Source organism: Mastigoproctus giganteus, chromosome 6 (genome assembly GCF_048544385.1).
Source record: "Mastigoproctus giganteus isolate SK-2022 chromosome 6, ASM4854438v1, whole genome shotgun sequence".
In the NCBI taxonomy this organism is placed as follows: domain Eukaryota; kingdom Metazoa; phylum Arthropoda; class Arachnida; order Uropygi; family Thelyphonidae; genus Mastigoproctus; species Mastigoproctus giganteus.
Window position 1 is genome coordinate 235,053,944 of NC_143580.1, and position 21,567 is coordinate 235,075,510.

Sequence of the window (21,567 nt, forward strand, 5' to 3'; positions counted from 1 at the left end):
CAGCAGTAGTTTTTCCCAGCCTTACCATAGCCAAGAAACTCCCCATTGAATGTAGCAGCTACACTGCAGAACTCTGTGCTATCTTTATAGCATTAAATTTCACCGTAATCAACAAATATATTGAACAGTGTTATCTATACAGACTCCATTAGTGCTATCCAAGCTATACTGCAGAATAAAAATCATGATAACCAATTACTCATTCAGATTTGGAATACAGTCAGTCCTCGTATAACACGTGTTTACACTACACGAATTCGATCATACACGATTTATAAATAGGGGAACGATATCTTATATGACACGAACCGAATTCGCTTATGCACGATTCGCCTTTATGTTTACAAGAAATGGCAGTCGAACGCAGAATCACCCCCAACCGAACGCAACACGATAGGAATGAAGAGAAGATTCTGAAAATGTATTTGTTTTTTATATCAGTGAAGGGGAAACACATTTCACCATAATAACGTAAAAACCAACACAATTCCAGCTATCGGTATAATCGCAAATGCAATTAGATCAAGTTTACTACCGGTTTATAACAGATTCCACTAGCAGAAACGCAACTGGAAATTGTTTTTACTGTTTTATGGTAGTAACCCCTAGAAATGTGCTTTAGTAAAATGTGAGGTGTTAATTGTGTATCTGAAGTGGTCGAACCCTTGTTTAGTCTCTAGAGCTAAGTTCCGGTCAACCCTTCCCCGTCTCTTCCATCACGCAGTATGATTGATGACTTTTGAGGTTATGATGAACATCGTGGTGGGATACAATATTCCTTACATTTTGAGGGTACAGCTCTCGGTAATGTTGTTCGCAAGCTGGCCGCTAGTTAGTACACCGAACCAAACCTATTGGTAACTCTCTAGGAGGCTTCCATATCAGCTAGTGTATAATCTTGCTACCTCTACTCTGCCAGATAGTGACTGGAGGGAGTCAGAGTAGTGCCTATGTGGGGAGCGTTGCGAGGCCACGTTATGTCAAGGATCTGGGCATATTTTTACCATGTGTATGCCATATCCAAAAATTTCATTACTTCATACAGCATGTTCCTCCTACTTTTTCTTACTATTGAATACACCATGAATTGTAAACTAATAGAGTACACTTATCTGCAAAAAAGATGTAAACCTCCCAAACACTTCCTAATTCATTTCACAAATATACGTGGTCTCATTTCTAATCTCAATGATGTCCATTTCCACTTGCAGTCTTCCAAACCCCTTGTACTTTTTCTGACTGAATCTCAGTTATCGGTTGATTCAACTACTGCTCATCTCAGATGCCCAAATTATTCGCTGTATGATTCCTTTTGCCTCAAAGGTGGTACTTGTGCATATGTCCGTTCTGATATTCCTTGAGACTTGGCAATTTGGTATCTCCTCTCTTTGATCTTCTCTGGCTTAAAATCTCTCTACCTCATTGTGTCAAATTCATCTATTGTCTCGACCGTTCTCCCAACTCCATTAATCACTTGGAGCTCTTTGACTTCCTCGCTTTGCAACTTTACTTTTTCGAGTCCAACTTTCCTAACAGTGAGGTAATTTTCCTTGGTGATTTTAATGGTCACAACTCCAGCTGGTCGAGATGCTTAGGCTTTTGCAATTACTAATGACCTTTCACAGATTGTTCATTTACATACAAGAATACCGGACAATCCTAATCATACAGCCAACACGCTTGATCTTTTTCTCACAAACAACCCTTCTAAGTACACAGTCGAAGTGAGAGGTCCTTTTGGCACTTCAGGTCACAACTTGGTGCTTGTGTCTTCTCCAGCGGAGCCTTTATCTCATAGATATTCCCAACCTCGTGTTGTTTGGCATTACAAGGATGCAAAATGGGATGACCTGGAAGATTTCTTTTCTTTGGTTGGATTACTGTTTCAAAACTTCTGATTTAAACGTTTGCTCAGATCGTATCAGTGAAATTATTCTTGTAGGAATGGAATCCTTTAGTCCACACTCCACTTTAAAATATCATCCGTTATCTAAGCCTTGGTTTTTCCAATAAATGTGCTATGGCCGTTCAGGAGAAGAATGTTGCATATCGTAATTGGCTTGTTTCTAATTCTTCAGTTTCATTTTCTGCCTACACCAAAGCCCGCAATATTTGTAAAGCAGTTATTAATCAGTCCAAACTAGATTTTGAACAGGCTAAGAGTAGAAAACTTGCTTCTTGCCCTAATGGTAGCTGGCATTCTGGTCTCTTGCCAAAGCTGTTGGCCGCAACTTTTGTCCATCTCTGCTCCCACTCTGTCCAAACCAGATAGCTCTGTTGTCACTTCAGCCAAGGTTATGGTTAATGTTAATCTTTTTTTTTTTTTTTTTTTTTTTTTCCTTCTGTAGAGGTAACAATATTCCTTGCAAACAAAATACTTGCTGTAACTTCAGCAATATTCTCATTTAGTAAAAAAAGTGTTTAATCTTAAATTTACTCATTCTGTGATAACGTTAAGTATCAAAAGCTTTATTGAAATCTAATAGTATAATGCCAAAGTTATTTTCTTCCTTTTCTACCACTTTCTAGTACTACTCGCTAATCAGGTTGGTCAGACAAGATCTCCCTTAGCAAATCCATGCTGTTATTGCAATAACAGCAGTTGATATAAACTGCATTCCTGTCAAAATGGTCCTATATTACGAGGTTAATTCAAAAAATAAGTTACACTTGACCATTGTAGCCCAAGAGACATTTATTGAGGTATATAACATTATGCAATTGAAAGCACTACTTTTCCACATAGTCACCGATTTGGTGTAAACACTTCTCAGAACGTGTGATTAAACGTTCGATTCCCTGATGATAGAAATCCACTCCTTGGTCATTCAGCCACCTTTGAACTGCTGTTTGCACCTGCTCATCGTTTGCAAATCATTGTCCCCCTAGATGTTCTTTCAGCTTCCCGAAGATATTATAGTCACAAGTTGAAAGATTGGGACTGTACGGTGGATGTTGCCATACCTCCCATCCAAAACTTTGGAGCAAGTGTTGTGGTGCATTGTGTGGTGTGCCGTTATCCTGAATGAGAACACCACTTTCACTTAACTTTCCAAGCCTCATGATTTTTCATGGCCATTCCCAAAAACCATAATATTTGGCAATATGAGACAGCATTAATTGTTGTGCCATAAATTCCATGTAAACAACTCCTTCACAGTCAAAAAACAGTGGCCATGATCTTTCCTGCTGATGGTGCAATTTTGAATTGCTTCCGCACAGGTGATGTTCTGTCTCCATTCTATACACTCTCTTCGTTTCTGGGGTGAAATGGTGCACCCGTGTTTCATTGCCAGTGATGATGCGCCATAAGAAGTCATGGCCTTCCACAGAATAGCATTGAAGGAAGGATTTTCGTAATTTTCCCGCCTTTGTGATACGATATACCGTACTAGATAGCGTTAGTTGAACTTCGTTAGCAGTTAAATTGTACGTTTAAATAAATACATATAACGACTTAGATTACAAACGTAATATAATTAATTTTATTTAACATAATTAATTATACATATAACCACTTAGGTTACGTAACATAAATAATTAGTAAAAACAAATAATTAATACATAACTTGATACGAAAGTTATATAAAGGGATTTCGCAGATAACACTCGTTACTGAAACATAAATATAGCGTTATAACTGTGTTTGGATACAAGTTTAGGATTTAATTTTGTACAGAAATTGAAATTTTATTGAAAGTAAATCTAAATCATGACTCAAACCAGAGCAGCAAAGCAAAGGGCTCAAGCTAATGGGAATGCTGTGGCCCAGGGGAGAACTGAGGGGGGCAGTTGTCCTCTGAATCACAGCCTTGTAAGATGCACTATTTGCTTGATGTTTGCGGAGCAGTCAAGTATGGGACATGATACTGCCATGGGGGATGTCTTTGTGTGTGTGCGATGCAAGGAGTGTAAGGAGATAAGGCGACAACTCAGCGTTGTTATGGGCCTATATGAGAGCTTGAAGGATAGGGTGGATGCCCTCGAAGGATTACAAGTGAGGGGCCCATCAAGCTCTCAGCTGCCCACACCAATGCCAGAGCTTGCACTTGGTCATCGCGGAACACAGCGGCAACCCCCAAGGCAGAATGCGCTGGTCCCAAAGGAACTAGTAGTTGTTGGTGACTCTATTGTCAGGGAAACGGGAAACATGCTTTGTAAAAAGGATAGGTGGAACAGGACCAGGGTATGTCTGCCAGGGGCAAAAGTTGATGACGTTGTAGAGCGGATATCATCTTTTAAGGGCACAAAAGGTGATGTAGTTGTACACGTTGGCACTAATGACATTAAGAGTAGGAGACCGGCGGAATTACTTGACAAGTACAGGTCACTGATGAAAAAAAGCCGTGAATTAGGGTTGAAATTGAAAGTGTCTGCAATTCTGCCCAGACACGATAGGAGGGAGTATATGATGAGAGCCCTGTCAATCAATTCGGCCCTGGAAAGATTGTGCAGGGCTCAAGGGGTAGAATTTTTTTCAGCCTGGTCTGTACTTGTTAACAGGAGAGACTGCTTCTACAGGGATGGGATACACTTAAATAGAAAGGGTGCAAGAATGTTTGCTGATGCTATCGAGGCAATGTTAGGTGGGTCGGAAAACTGCTAGATTGGGGGGATACAAGGACTAATAGATTAACAGTAGCCACTGGCAGAGGTGAAAGTGATTCTTGCACTGCTTCTATTGGAATGAGCCGCAGCCTGGAAAATAAGATGCAGGATATTTCAGAGACTGCTGGGAATCATTGGGGTACAAGTAAACACATGGGTTGTGTTAGGGTAGCTAAGAAAAAGAACAGGTGCATGTATACTTGTGTGTACACCAATGCTAGGAGTTTAGTAAATAAATTTGATGAATTTGAGGTATTGCTCAAAACATCAAAGGCAGATATTGTGGGGATTTCAGAGACGTGGTGTCACACAGATATAAGAAATGCAGAACTGGAATTTGGGGAGTACAATGTCTACAGAAAGGATAGACAGGATAGGAAGGGAGGAGGGGGTTATGCTATTAGTTAAAAAACACATAAAATCCAAGGAAGTGAAGCCAGTCGACATCGCTGGACAGTGCAGTGTCGAGTCAGTTTGGTGTGACATAAGCATTGGGAGATCAAAATTGAGAGTAGGAGTGTGCTATAGGCCTAATGACTCTGATGAGTATAATAAGAAACTGTTCGGAGAAATAGAGTGGGCCAGTAAATCAGAGAGTCTTATAATGGGGGATTTTAATTTCCCAGATATTGACTGGAATTTGGGGGCTGGTCACTCACACAGTAGCAAGGCTTTTGTGGATTTATTGGATGATTGTTTTCTACATCAGCATGTTCGGGAGGCAACTAGAGGGAGTAATACTCTTGATTTGATTATCAGTAGTGATTCTTCATGCATTAAGAATCTGCAGATAAATGAACCACTTGGTGGCAGTGATCACAGTGTGCTGAAGTGGGAGTTACTCAAAGAGGTAACTACCATTAGGGGTAAAGGGAAGGGGTATTGCTTTCGTAAAGGCGACTACAATGGACTGAGACAGTATTTAAATTCTATACAGTGGGATCAACTGATGATATTGCCAACAGCAAATTCAAAATGGGAAGCATTCAAAGAACTTATCGTGGAAGCTACTAGGCTTTACATACCAACTAAGAAATATTGTTCAAGGTTTAGGCCTAAATGGTTGTCAGATGAACTAATGAGGCATATGGCAGAGAAGAAAAATGCATGGGATACATACAAATTAACACGTGACACGGACGCCTATGATAGATACAAGTTGATCTGTAACCAAGTTACAAAGGAGGTTAGGCAGGCGAAGGCAGATTACGAGAGATCCTTGGCAAGGGATGCGAAGAAAAACAGCAAAGAGTTCTTTACTTATGTAAACTCTAGAAGGAAGGGGATGAATCAGATTGGTCCACTTGAGATCGATGGGTCAACTGTTGATGACCCTGCTCGGATAGCTAACAAACTAAATGAATATTTTGCATCGACATTCACACATGAGGAGTTATTCAGCGAGGGGAATGCCAGAGGTGTATTCAACTCTAGCAGTAAGCTAGAGAATCTTGTAATAACTGAGAGCAAAGTGGAGGAGAAATTGTTGAAGATAAACACAAGAAAGGCACCTGGGGTGGATGGGATCTATCCAGTTATATTAAAGGAGGCAGCAAAGGAGGTAAGCAAACCCTTAGCCATAATTATGAGAGCTTCCTTGGACTCAGGGGAGGTACCCATTGACTGGAGATGTGCAAATGTGACCCCAATTCACAAAGGGGGATCAAAGGCTGACACAAGTAATTATAGACCTGTGAGTTTAACTTCTGTTCCCGGAAAATTAATGGAGGCACTGGTGAAAGAAGCACTGCAGGATCATCTAGACAAGACTTCAGTTATAGCTAGGACACAGCATGGTTTTGTTAAGGGGAAGTCTTGCCTGACCAATTTGATTGGATACTATGATGCAGTCACAAAAGAACTGGATGCAGGGAATAACTTTGATATTATATACTTGGATCTTAGAAAGGCTTTTGATACTGTTGCACATGGAAGACTGCTGCACAAATTGGAGCAGTGTGGCATTGGAGGCAAGTTGCTGCTATGGATAAAGGGGTGGTTGAGGGGGAGAAGACAGAGAGTGGTAATCAATGGACACTGCTCATCGTGGACTAATGTTATTAGTGGAGTCCCTCAGGGTTCAGTATTGGGGCCTTTATTGTTTTCTGTATTTATAAATGATATTGATGATGGTATATCAGGCTTAATGTCCAAGTTTGCAGACGATACGAAGGTTGGCAGGGTTGTCAAGGACACTACTGACACTATGCTGCTGCAACAGGATTTGGAAAGGTTGAGCAGATGGGCTTCGAGGTGGCAAATGAAGTTTAACATTGACAAATGTAAAGTACTACATATGGGAAACAGCAACCCCAGAGCAACGTATCAACTCTGTGGTACTACACTGACAGTGGTAGAGAATGAAAGGGACCTGGGGGTGGTGGTGCAGGCAGATATGAAGTTCTCTGAGCAGTGCAGACGAGCTGCAGGCGTAGCTCATGGTGTATTGTCAATGATATATAGGAATTTTTCTAGCAGGGATAAGGAGGTGATTATTCCCTTGTATAAGGCAATGGTTAGGCCACACCTAGAGTACTGTATACAGGCCTGGAGGCCTCATTTCAGGAAGGATGTAGAGCTGCTGGAACGAGTACAGAGAAGGGCAACTAGATTGGTGAATGGGACAAAGGGGTTCTCTTACGAAGAAAGGCTTAAGTTTTGCAAATTACAGTGTCTGGAAACTAGGCACCAGCGGGGTGATCTGATAGAGGTGTACAAAGCCTTGAATGGTTTGAGCATGCTCAATGCTGATGGGATTCTTCCTCTAGCTCAGAAAAATCACCTGAGAGGGCATAAATTCAAATTGAGGAAAGACAGATGTAGGATAGATGTGCGGAAATTTGCCTTTAGCCAGCGGGTGGTTGGTGGGTGGAACAGACTTCCATCCCTTGTCGTGGAAGTTGATAGCCTAAATAAGTTTAAGGCTCAGCTGGACAGGTATTTCGAACGAACAGAGGGGTGAAGTGGAAGTGGTTATTTTTATTTATTTATGTTACTTTTTTTTTTTTTTTTTTTTTTTTTTTGGCTGATGCTGCATAAGCTTGCTTTCTTGCATCAAATGCCTCTACTAATGCTAATGCTAAGGCTAGAGAAGACAAAAAACGCTTGCCTTTGTGTTCATCTGTCAGTGAAAGATGTACCCATCATGCACACAATTTGCATTAGTCACACAATAGTCAAGATGTTCACGGAAGATGGAATGAACACTGCCTATTGAAATATCCAAATACTTTACCATTTCTGCGACTGTCAGTCTTCGATTATTGCAAATCATTTCACCAACCTGCATCACGTTGTCTGCGGTGGTCGATGTTGATGACTTTCCTTTTCGATCAACATCGGTCAATTCTGTGCGACCACTTTCAAACTGCTGACACCACTTCACTATGGCTGGACGCGATATTGCATTTTCCCCATACACCACCATTATTTCACAATGAATCTCAGAACAATTCAGATGTTTCGCCCACAAAAATCGTACTGTTCCACGTACCATAAACTTGGAGAAACATTCTAGCTAACGTGCCATTATGAACACTTGCTCCTACACAACTGTTACCACTACATCAATGAAACTCACCTATCAGGGGGTGTATGATATGAACTCCATTCTGCACAGGTGCCACATTTGTTGTGCAATTATACCAAGAGATGGCGGCAGATGTAACTTATTTTTTGAATGCCCCTCGTATTTCTTTAACCACTGAATCTTTTATTTTCTCTGACACATAAGGCAAGCTTCCAGGTTCGTAATTACTCACTTTTCTCATAATTATGGTTAAAGGTTGACTTTCCTGTTTTACTGCTGCTTTTAGCATTAGCATTAGTAGAGGCACATGATGCAAGAAAGCAAGCTTATACAGCATCAGCCAAAAAAATACCTTCCCATTTCACTGATCCATTCATTCCAAATGTTTGTCTAGTTCTGCCTTGAATTTATTTAAACTATTAACTTCCACACCAACAGATGGAAGTTTGTTCCAGCAATCAACTACCAGCTGGCTAAAGGCAAACTTCTGCACATCTATTCGACAACTGTCTTTCCTCAGTTTGAACCTATGCCCCCCTCAGGTTTGTAATCTGATCAAGAGGAAGAATCCCATCAGCATTGACTCTGCTCAATCCATTCAAGACCTTATACATCTCAATCAGATCACCTCACCGGTGTTAAGTTCTGCAAATTGCAGATCATAAGAAATTGTCTACACAGCTCAGAAAACTACATATCTGACTGCACAATTACCCCCAGGTCTCTTTAATTCTTCACTACCCTGAGGGTAACACCACATAGTTGTACATTTCTCTAAGGTTACTGCTACCCATATGCAGTACTTTGCATTTGTCAACATTAAACTTTAGTTTCCACTTCTCATTATTATAAGAGAATATGAGAAAACAAAAGAAAATATTTTTTTAACACTTAAATACTAACAGTATACAATCAGTTCACAAAAATCACATTAGCATTAGCAAGGGCACATGATGCAAGAAAGCAAGCTTATATAGCATCAGCCAAAAAAAAAAACACACCCTTCTCATTTCACCCATCCACTCGCTCCAAATGTTTGTCTGGTTCTGCCTTGAATCAGATCTTCTACAACAACAAATGGAAGTTTGTTCCAGCAGTCAACCATGCAGTGGCTAAAGGCAAACTTCCGCACATCTACCATACAACTGTCTTTCCTCAATTTGAATTTATGCCCTCCCAGGTGATTATTCTGATCAAGAGGAACACAATCCCATCAGCATTGAGCATGCTCAAACCATTCAAGGCTTTATACACAATCAGATCACCTCGTAGGTGCCTAGTCTCCAGGCACTGTAATTTGCAAAACTTAAGCCTTTCTTTGTAAGAGCAACCTTTGTTCCATTCACTAATCTTGTTGCCCTTCTCTGTACTCATTCCAACAGCTCTACATCCTTCTTAAAATGAGGCCTCCAGACCTGTATACTGTACTCAAGGTGTGGCCTGACCATTGCTTTATACAACACAGGCCGCCTCCATAGCCAGGTGGGAAGGAGCAGCAGTGCATAGCACACTTTTCTTGATTAGACCGGGATTCGAGCCCGTCATCATCGCATATTCCTGGAACAATATGGCCTTAGTTGCTAATGCTCCTAAAAACCAAATAACAAACAAGCCTTATACAAGGGGATAATCACCTCCTTATCCCTGCTAGAAAAATAAAATTCCTGTATATCATTGACAAGACACCATGAACTACTCTTGCAGACCATCTGCACCGCTCAGAAAACTTCATATCTGCCTGCACAATTACCCCCAGGTCCTTTTCACTCTCTGCCACTACCACTGTAGTACACTGACAGTGGTAGAGAGTGAAAGTTGATACGTTACTCTGGAGTTACTGCTTCCCATATGCAGTACTTTACATTTGTCAATGTTAAACTTCAGTTGCCACCTCTCAGCCCATCTGCTCAAATTTTCTAGATCCTGTTGCAGCAGTAGTAGTATACTGTCATTAGTGTGATTAACAACCCTGCCAACCTTCATATAGTCTGCAAACTTGGACATTAAGTCTGATATACCGTCATCAGTATCATTAATGAATACAGAAAACAACAATGGACCCAACACTGAACTCTAGGGGGCTCCACTAATAACATTAGTCCACGAAGAGCAGTGTCCATTGATTACCACTCTCTGTCTTCTCCCACTCAACCATCCCTTTATCCATAGCAGAAATAATGTAGATAGATTCCATCAGTCTCAGTTGCCTTATTTACCCTTAGCTTCAACAATTTCTCTTTCTCTTTCAGTTTTCTATCAGTAATGATAAAATCTATACTCAAAGACAAATCTGGTTATGTCTCTGAGGCTATTGCAGAAAAAATAATACTACTTATATCACGAAACTAATTCAGCAACTTTAAAGCAACAATCAGAGTTATATTTGACAAGTTACAAGCCTGCTAAATGACTGCCAAGATACCCTAATAATCAAATGATCATAAGATAAATAATTGATCATTTGATTATTCGGGTATCTTAGCAGTCAATGCTAACACGACAGCCACCCTTAGCAGTGAAAATATACAACTTCCTATCCAACATAATGCGCCTCCGTAGCCAGGTGGGAAGGAGCAGCAGTGCGTAGCACACGCTTCTTGATTAGACCGGGGTTCGAGCCCGTCACCACCACCAAATACGGAAGATGCAGAAAGGTCAGGGAATGACCACCGCATACCCCGGAGCAATATGGCCTTAGTTGCTAATGCTGCTAAAAACCAAATAACAACAACAACCCAACATAATGTGCACTAACACCCACTCACCAAAAGATTTACATCTACAATAAATGAAATGGGACAAAGATGTGAAATTAAGCACCTCTTCTTCAGCAAAATCAATGCTTGTGAATTCCAAAAGGATTTCATTTCAGACAGGGTATCTTGGTACTCAGGTAGTGAATTGCACCTTCCCAAATGTAACCAAAATTGTTGTTGTGTCACTTTCATAGTGTAATTAATATTCTTTGTTTTCTGTAGTAGTATGATAAAGTTTTTTAACTCCCATTTTTAATTTGAACTTCTGATATGCCCATCCCCAAAAACTTAATCATAGTAAGCATTAATAAATGATTAATTTACTAGAGGTTAGGAATGCAAAGAATTGTTAGAGCTGGGTGGAGCAGATGATATTTCATAGGACAAGGAGATGACAACTTATATGGGGCACTTGGCAATATTTTGACCATGTGGATAAGGGAGCTATTACATTTCTAAGTAGATCTAGTAAAAATTGATTCTCAGTCAAGATTCTCTAGCAGATCCTGATTGAGGCCCCGAAAATGCTTGACTTAGAATGGTAAACATGACTCGAATTGAAGTCTTTCATGTTCAGTCATTCTGAAATAACAATGAAAATTATTTCATTGCTCAGTTATAAGTAATCCAGTCATTCCAAAATTAGCTTCATATACAGTGCAAAACTTGTTGCTAGAAACAATGTTATGCTTTACCTGCTTCGAACCTATATAATATCTAGAAACTTAGTGGGATGAGTCTGGAGCTGAATTCAAATTGTTTTAAAATACTTCAAATATTTTATTTATCCATTTTATTTAAAAAACATTATGAATTTTTGTTATAACTTCCATTTTGTCATAATGAAATTAAAGAGTATTAACTTATTTATTCTCTAAAATAAATAACAATAAATAAACTATATAGATAATTTATATTTTATGTATTCATACTTTCTGTTTAGCCTTCTGAATGCACCAAAGATTCCACATTGGTATCACTGTGCTTTGGTCTTAGTCTTTTGGCTCGACGTGTTTTAGGTACTGCCTCTCATAATTCCTTTTCCAGGTAACTTCTCTACTTTTTGATATGTTGATAAATTTTTTTTGTTTCAAGAAAGAAATTAGTAGGTCTTTCTGTGTTATGTTTTTAAAAAGACAGGAATTCTCGTTTACTGTTTACAAGGCTAAACATTATTCCATAATATAATAAGCTAATTCAAAATCAAACTGGTTGTGCAACTTCTAAAACTGCACCCATTCCATGTGAGTTACATGCCAAAAATAAATAAATAAATATAATAGGATGCTGCTTTAACACTTACTTAATTTTATGAGTAAAAGTAAAATCTGTCAAACTTAAACTCAGACAAATCCTAAAAAAATTGATAACATAAATGTTAATATTAATATAGCCAAAATGATGCAAAGAAAACCAGTCTTGTGTTGCAACAACCTGTAAAAGTAATCTAAAAATATATATATCGTAATTTTGATCTAAGTATCCCTGGTCATCTGTTTTCTTTTAGTCTTATTACAGAGTTGCCTTATTACAGATTTATTTATAATTGTGTAACAATTTACAATTGCTTAATAATTTCAACTACAACCCACATCTCTTCCATCAAGCAGTATGATTATCCTTTGAAATTATAATAGGCATCATGATGTGATCCAAGTTTCCTTACATTTCTCATATCCCTTTTCTGAATAGGAAAGATAGTTATATGTCTCCAGTATGTTTGGATATCCTTTCAATTCAAGGATGCTTTCATAACTGTGGTTAAATGATGTTCATTTCCATTTACAGTTTAGGGTATGGCTCTAAAATGTATTCAGATCAGCTAGTGTATAATCATGCTACCTCTAATCATGCCAGATAATGATTGGAGGGAATCTGAGTAGTGTGTATACAGAGGCATTTTTGAAGCCACGTTATTTTTTTTATTTATTTTTTTTTTTTTTTTTATGTGAACCCCAAACACGAGAGGTATTAGAACCTATAGTACTTAGTACCGTGCTTGGGTTGGAGGTAGAGAAGACGAAAGAAGATATTTGTTGACATTGGACTTGAACTTCTGTAGATTATAATTTTCAGGAAACACGTATGAAGGAAGGTTGTTCCAGAAAACGGCAGTTGAATGAATAAATGAGGAAGATGAAAAGTTGGTTCTGTAGGTTTGAAGTTGGACAGTAAATGGATGTTGGCTGGTGGTGGCACGTGTTCGGACTGTTTTGAAAGAGAGAGGGGGAATTATAGAAGCCAATTCAGAAGAACAGTGCCCATGGAAGTATCTGTAGAAGAGACATGCAGCAGAAACAGTACGTCTCTGACAAGGCGAGTGGAGAGACTGTTAGAGATGAATCATTAATTAACCTAACTGCCCTCTTCTGTATGGAATCAAGAAGCGTGAGAGAGGTTTTAAGGGCACCACCCCAGATGTGGGAAGAATATTCCATGGCAGGGCGGATTTGCGATTTATACAGAGTGAGCAGCTGTTTGGAAGAAAAGTAATGCCGAGAGTGAAAGAGAAAACCAAGTTTTTTATATACAGAGGAAGCAATATTTGTAATGTGCTTGTGCCAAGAGAGATAGAAGTCAGGGTAATCCCCAAAAGAGATATATCATTTTGCCTTGAAATCGGAGTGTCACTAGAGATAAGCATAGGAGCAGAAAAATCCTTTATGCGAGATATAAGACAAGTCTGAGTTTTAGAAGAGTTGAAATCAACAAAGTTGTCTTTGCCCCACTGGAGAATTACCTGAAGATCGACATTTAAGGAATTGGTAGAAGATTTTCGAGAAGTTGAAGCTGATTGAGCAGGACAAGGTTTCTCAAAATGGAAAGTGGAATGCAATGTGCCATCATCGGCAAAACTATGGATAGGATTTCCAGTCAATGGAAGAAGGTCATTAATATACAAGAGGAAAAGAGTGGGGGAAAGAACTGAACCTTGGGGGACACCGGCATTAGTGGAGGAGCTACCATCACCCTCAGTGAGCATGATCAGAGAGAAAACTAGATAACCAATTACTAAAAACAGTTGGCAAACCATAAGATGGAAGCTTGTTTAGAAGACCTTTATGCCAAACACGATCAAAAGCCTTTGAGATGTCAAGAGCAACTACTTGTGTTTCACCGAACCTTTCAATTGAGTTAGTCCATAAATTGGTAACATAAGCCAGAATATCACCAGTGGATCGACACTGACGGATTCCATACTGGCGATCGTTGATCAGACGGAAGGTTTCTAGGTAGTTTAAGAGTTGGCGGTTAATTGATTTCTCCATTACTTTAGAAACAGTAGAAGTAATTGCAATGGGACGATAATTGGATGGGAGGGATTTGTCACCCTTTTTAAAAAGGAACTGGCTGGATATGAGCAAATTTCCAAGAAGAAGGAAAAACACCTTTGGAATAAGAAAGTGAAAAAAGGCGGCAAAGAATAGGAGTAAGTTCAGGAGCACAGGTTTTGAGAACAAGTGGAGAAATACCATCAGGACCTGGAGCTTTCTTAGCATCAAGGTTCATCAAAATCCTTCTGATATCCTTTTGACAGAAGACCACAGGAGGCATTGAATGGAGCTTGTTGGGAATGGTGGGAGGTGTTTTACCAAGATCATTAATACATGAGCTGGAAGAAAAATGGGATGCTAGCAGGTCAGCTTTATCCTTGGCTGAAGTGACAACAGAACCATCTGGTTTGGACAGAGGTGGGAGCAGAGATGGGCAAAAGTTGCGGTCAATAGCTTTTGCAGGAGACCAGAATGCTCAGCTACTATTAGGGCAAGAAGCAAGTTTTCTACTCTTAGCCTCTTCAAACTCTAGTTTGGACTGATTAATAACTGCTTTACAATTGTTGCGAGCTTTGGTGTAGGCAGAAAATGAAACTGAAGAATTAGAAACAAGCCAATTACGATATGCAACATTCTTCTCTTGAACAGCCTTAGCACATTTATTGGAAAACCAAGCTTTAGATAAAGGACGAGATTTTAAAGTGGAGTGTGGGATAAAGGATTCCATTCCTGCAAGAATAATTTCACCGACACGATCTGAGCAAATGTTGACATCAGAAGTTTTGAAACAGTAATCCGACCATGGAAAAGAAGAAAAGAAGTCTCACAGGTCATCCCATTTTGCATTCTTGTAATGCCAAACAACACGAGGTTGGGAATAGCCATGTGATAAAGGTTCCATTGGAGAAGAGACAATCACCAAGTTGTCAACTGAAGTGGCTAAAGGACCTCTCACTTCGACCCTGTACTTAGAAGTGTTGTTTGTGAGAAAAAGATCAAGCGTATTGACTGTATGATTAGGATTGTCCGGTATTCTTGTGGGTAAATGAACAATCTGTGCTAGGTCATTAGTAATTGCAAAAGCCTCAGCATCTCGACCTGCTGGGTCGGTGTGAGTAGAAAACGGAACCCAGCTGGAGTTGTGAACATTAAAATCACCAAGGAAAATTGCCTCACTGTTAGGAAAGTTGGACTGGAGAAAGTCAAGTTGCAAAGAGAGGAAGTCAAAGAGCTCCAAGTGATTAGTAGAGTTGGGAGAACGGTAGAGACAACAGATAAATTTGACACAATGAGGTAGAGAGATTTTAAGCCAGAGAAGATCAAAGAGAGGAGATACCAAATTGCCAAGTCTCAGGGAATATCAGAACGGACATATGCACATGTACCACCTTTGAGGCGAAAGGAATCATACAATGAATAATTTGGGCATCTGAGATGAGCAGTAGTTGAATCAACCGATAACTGAGATTCAGTCAGAAAAAGTACATGGGGTTTGGCAGACTGCAAGTAGAAATGGACATTGTTGTGATTAGAATTGAGACCACATATATTTGTGAAATGAATTAGGAAGTGCTTGGGAGATTTAGATCTTTTCGCAGATAAGCTTGCTCTATTAGTTTGACAATTCATGGTGTATTTAATAGTAAGAAAAAGTGGGTGGGATATGCTGTATGAAGTAATGAAATTTTTGGATATGGCGTACACGTTGTAAGAATATACCCAGATCCTTGACATAACGTGGCCTCGACAATGCTCCCCGCATACACACTACTCGGACTCCCTCCAGTCACTATCTGGCAGAGTAGAGGTAGCAAGATTATACACTAGCTGATCCAGAAGCCTCCTAGAGAGTTACCAATAGGTTCGGTCCGGTGTACTAACTAGCGGCCGGCCTGCGAACACCGTTTTAGAGCTGTACCCTCGAAATGTAAGGGATATTGGATCTCACCACGACGTTCATCGTAACCTCAAAAGTCATCAATCATACTGCATGATGGAAGAGATAGGGAAGAGTTGACCGGAACTTAGCTCTAGAGACTAAACATGGGTTCCACCACTTCAAGCCTCCAATAAGCAAAGTGGTGGTATTTCACCAGTTAATGAGAGTTATCTACCTCCTAGTACTGCCTGGTAATATAGAGGGGCGGCGTTCCTCCATGTGGTGTGGGCGCCACACCTCGACCCCTGCTTACGTTGGTGTGAACCTGGGTGGTCACCCACCATGTACTTGTGCATGGAGGTTATACCCAGGATTACTAACAGTCCCACCAGCCACGTTATGTCAAGGAGCTGAGTTTATTCTTGCTGTGTGTGCCATATCCAAAAATTTTATTCCTTCATACAACATGTCCTCCCCACCTTTTCTTATTACTGAATACATCATGAATAGTCAAACTGATGAAACAAACATCTGCAAAAAAGATCGAAACCTCCCAAACACTTCTTCATTCGTTTCACAAATATATGTAGTTTCCATTCCAGTCTCAATGATGTTCATTTCCATTTAGTCTGCCAACCCCCCACTTACTTTTTCTGACAGAATCCTAATTATTCCCTGTTCAGTGCCTTTCACTTCAAATGTGGTACTTGTGCTTATCTGTGCTCTATTCCCTGTTAGAGACTTAGTAACTTGGAATATCCTTTTCTCGATCTTCTCCGGCTTAAACTTTTTCTGCCCCATTCTCTCAAATTCTGTTGCCCCTATCATTCTCCCAACTCCACTAATCACTTAGAACTTTTTAACTTCCTCTCTTTGAAATGCGACTTTTCCCAGTCCAAAACAGTGAGTAATTTTAATGTTGACAACTCCAGCTGGCTTCCATTTTCTAGTTACATGTACCCAGCTGGTCTAGATGCTGAGGCTTGTGCAATTACTAATTACCTCACACAGATTTATAATTTACCTGGCAATCCTAACCACATAGCTCTTGATCATTTTCTCACTAACAACCCTTCCAAGTACAAGCTCAAGGTGAATGGTCCGGATATGCTGTGTCGCGTTTCAGTAACACTCGTTACTGAAACGCGACACAGCATATCCGGAATTCGATAGCATTAGCTTTGTATAGTATAGTGCATAATATAATATTGTCAATTATTCAGTAAATCTATTAATCTTGATAAACTTCATTGTCAATTAAATTGTATTTTTAACTCTATAAATATATATAACGACTTAATCGTAACAAATAATTAATACATAACTAGAGTGCTACACGTGATACGGAAGTTGTATAAAGGGAACACTAGATACCGAAAAAAAAAAAAAAAAAAACAATATATATATATATATAATATAACTTAAGGATTTAATTTTTGTTTTAATTTTATTGAATTAAATTGGAATCATGACTCTAACCAGAGCAGCAAAGCAAAAGGCTCAAGCTAATGGGAGTGCTGTGGTTCAGGGGAGAACTGAGGGGGCCAGTTGCCCTCTGAATCACAGTCTATTAAAATGCACTGTTTGCTTGATGTTTGCGGAGCAGTTGGGTACGGGACATGATACTGCCAAGGGGGATGTCTTTGTGTGTGCACGATGTAAGGAGTGCAAGGAAATCAGGCGACAACTCAGCGTTGTTATGGGCCTTTATGAGAGCTTGAAGGACAGGGTGGATGCCCTCGAAGGAAATAAATTGAGGGGCCCATCAAGCTCTCAGCTGCCCACATCAACGCCAGAGCTTGCACTTGGTCATCAGGCAACACAGAAGCAGCCCCCTAGGCAGAATGCGCTGGTCCCACAGGAACTAGTAGTTGTTGGTGACTCTATTGTCAGGGAAACGGGGAACATGCTTTGTAAAAAGGATAGGTGGAATAGGACCAGGGTATGTCTGCCAGGGGCAAAGGTTGATGACGTTGTAGAGCGGATATCATCTTTTAAGGGCACAAAAGGTGATATAGTTGTACACGTTGGCACGAATGATATTAAGAGTAGGAGACCGGCGGAATTACTTAGCAAGTACAGGTCACTGCTGAAAAAAAGCCGTGAATTAGGGTTGAACTTGAAAGTGTCTGCAATTCTGCCCAGACACGATAGGAGGGAGTATATGATGAGAGCCTTGTCGATCAATTCGGCCCTGGAGGGATTGTGCAAGGCTCAAGGGGTAGAATTTTTTTCAGCCTGGACTGTACTTGTTAACAGGAGAGATTGCTTCTACAGGGATGGGATACACTTAAATAGAAAGGGTGCAAGAATTTTTGCTGATGCTGTCGAGGCAGTGTTAGGTGGGTCGGAAAACTGCTAGTTGGGGGGGATACAAGGACTAATAGATTAACAGTAGCCACTGGCAGAGGTGGAAGTGATTCTTGCACTGCTTCTATTGATATGAGCAGAAGTCTGAAAAACAAGATGCAGGATATTTCAGAGACTGCTGGTAGTCATTGCGGTACAAGTAAACACATGGGTTGCGTTAGGGTAGCAAAGAATAGAAACAGGTGCATGTATACCTGCGTGTACACCAATGCTAGGAGTTTGGTAAATAAATTTGATGAATTTGAGGTATTGCTCAAAACATCAAAGGCAGATATTGTTGGGATATCAGAGACGTGGTGTCACACAGATATAAGTAATGCGGAACTGGAATTTGGGGAATACAATGTGTATAGAAAGGATAGACAGGACAGGAGGGGAGGAGGGGTTATGCTATTAATTAAGAAACACATAAAGTCCAAGGAAGTGAAGCCAGTTGACATCGATGGACAGGGCAGTGCCGAATCAGTTTGGTGTGACATAAGCATAGGGAAATCAAAATTGAGAGTAGGAGTGTGCTATAGGCCTAATGACTCTGATGAGTATAATAAGATATTGTACAGGGAAATAGAGTGGGCCAGTAAATCAGAGAGTCTTATAATGGGGGATTTTAATTTCCCAGATATTGACTGGAATTTGTGGGTTGGTCACTCGCACACTAGCAAGGCTTTTGTGGATTTATTGGATGATTGTTTTCTACATCAGCATGTTCGTGAGGCAACAAGAGGGAGCAATACTCTTGATCTGATTATCAGTAGTGACTCTTCGTGCATTAAGAACCTGCAGATAAATGAACCACTAGGTGGCAGTGATCACAGTGTGTTGAAGTGGGATTTACTCAAGGAGGTAACTACCATCAGAGGTAAAGGGAAGGGTTTTTGTTTTCGTAAAGGCGACTATGATGGTCTGAGACAGTATTTAAATTCTGTACAGTGGGACCAACTGATGATGTTACCAACAGCAAACTCTAAATGGGAAGCATTCAAGGAACTAATCTTGGAGGCTACCAGGCTTTACATACCAACTAAGAAATATTGTTCAAGGTTTAGGCCTAAATGGTTGTCAGATGAACTAATGAGACATGTGGCAGAGAAGAAAAATGCATGGGATACATATAAATTAATGGGTGACATGGAAGCCTATGATAGATATAAGTTGGTCTGTAACCAAGTCACAAAGGAGATTAGGCAGGCAAAGGCAGACTACGAAAAATCCTTGGCAAAGGATGCAAAGAAAAACAGAAAAGAGTTCTTTACATACTTGAACTCGAGAAGGAAAGGGATGAATCAGATTGGTCCACTGGATATTGATGGTTCAACAGTTGAGGATCCTGCTCAGGTGGCTAACAATCTAAACGAGTATTTTGCATCTACATTCACGCATGAGGAGTTATTCAGGAAGGAGAATGATGTAGGTAAAGTAAACATTGGCAGTGAGCTGGATGATTTTGTAATAACTGAGAGGAAAGTGGAGGAGAGATTGTTGAGGATAAACATAAAAAAGGCACCTGGGGTGGATGGGATCTATCCAGTTATATTAAAGGAGGCAGCAAAGGAAGTATGCAAACCCCTAGCCATAATTATGAGAGCTTCTTTGGACTCAGGGGAGGTACCCATAGACTGGAGATGTGCAAATGTAACCCCAATTCACAAAGGAGGATCAAAGGCTGACACAAGTAATTATAGACCTGTTAGTTTAACTTCTGTTCCAGGTAAATTAATGGAGGCACTGGTTAAAGAAGCACTGCAGGATCATCTAGACAAGAATTCAGTTATAGCTCAGACGCAGCATGGTTTTGTTAAGGGCAGGTCTTGCCTGACCAATTTGATTGGATACTATGATGTAGTCACAAAAGAACTGGATGCAGGGAATAACTTTGATATTATATATTTGGATCTTAGAAAGGCTTTTGATACTGTTGCACATGGAAGACTGCTGCACAAATTGGAGCAGTGTGGCATTGGAGGCAAATTGCTACTATGGATAAGGGGATGGTTGAGTGGCAGAAGACAGAGAGTGGTAATCAATGGACACTGCTCAACGTGGACTAATGTTATTAGTGGAGTTCCTCAAGGTTCAGTGTTGGGTCCGTTGTTGTTTTCGGTGTTTATGAATGATATTGATGATGGGATATCAAGTTTAATGTCCAAGTTTGCAGATGATACAAAGGTTGGCAGGGTCGTTAAGGACACTACTGACGCTATGCTGCTGCAACAGGATCTGGAAAGGTTGAACAGATGGGCTGAGAGGTGGCAAATGAAGTTTAACATTGACAAATGTAAAGTACTACATATGGGAAACAGTAACCCCAGAGCAACGTATCAACTCTGCGGTACTGCACTGACAGTGGTGGAGAATGAAAAGGACCTGGGGGTAATTGTGCAGGGAGATATGAAGTTCTCTGAGCAGTGCAGACGAGCTGCAAGAGTAGCTCATGGTGTCTTGTCAATGATATACAGGAATTTTTCTAGCAGGGATAAGGAGGTGATTATTCCCTTGTATAAGGCAATGGTTAGGCCACATCTTGAGTACTGTATACAGGTCTGGAGGCCTCATTTCAAGAAGGATGTAGAGCTGCTGGAACGGGTACAGAGAAGGGCAACAAGATTAGTAAATGGAACAAAGGGTTGCTCTTACGAAGAAAGGCTTAAGTTTTGCAAATTACAGAGTCTGGAGACTAGGCACCGGCGAGGTGATCTGATAGAGGTGTATAAGGCCTTGAATGGTTTGAGCATGCTCAATGCCAATGGGATTCTTCATCTTTCTCAGAATAATCACCTCAGAGGGCATAAATTCAAATTGAGGAAGGACGGATGTCGGATAGATGTGCGGAAATTTGCCTTTGGCCAGCGGGTGGTTGGTTGGTGGAACCGACTTCCATCACTTGTTGTTGAAGTTGATAGCCTAAACAAATTTAAAGCTCAACTGGACAGGTATTTCGAACGAACGGAGGGGTGAAATGGGAGTGGGTTTTTTTTTTTTTTGGCTGATGCTGAATAAGCTTGCTTTCTTGCATCGTATGCCTCTACTAATGCTAATGCTAGACATGTCAGATCAAAACTTGATGATGTTCTTTTCTCAAGTGGAGCCGTTCCCTTAATTGCATTCTGAAGCTGATGTTGTGTGGCATTACAGGAATGCAAAATGCGATGA

The 21,567-nt window shown here is 40.2% G+C and overlaps 1 protein-coding gene across 3 annotated transcripts in view; it reads left to right on the forward strand.

Annotated features, from left to right (window-relative positions):
- pcx (pecanex) overlaps positions 1-21,567 on the forward strand; it is a 743,348-nt gene that overhangs the window by 612,995 nt on the left and 108,786 nt on the right. For all 3 annotated transcript variants that reach the window (XR_016547122.1, XM_090376780.1, XM_090376781.1), the window contains one exon: positions 11,837-11,940. Coding sequence is in view for 2 of the 3 variants with exons in the window: in XM_090376780.1 (XP_090232906.1) it covers positions 11,837-11,940 (104 nt within the window). In the remaining variant the exon portion in view is untranslated. The remainder of the gene's footprint in view (positions 1-11,836; positions 11,941-21,567) is intronic.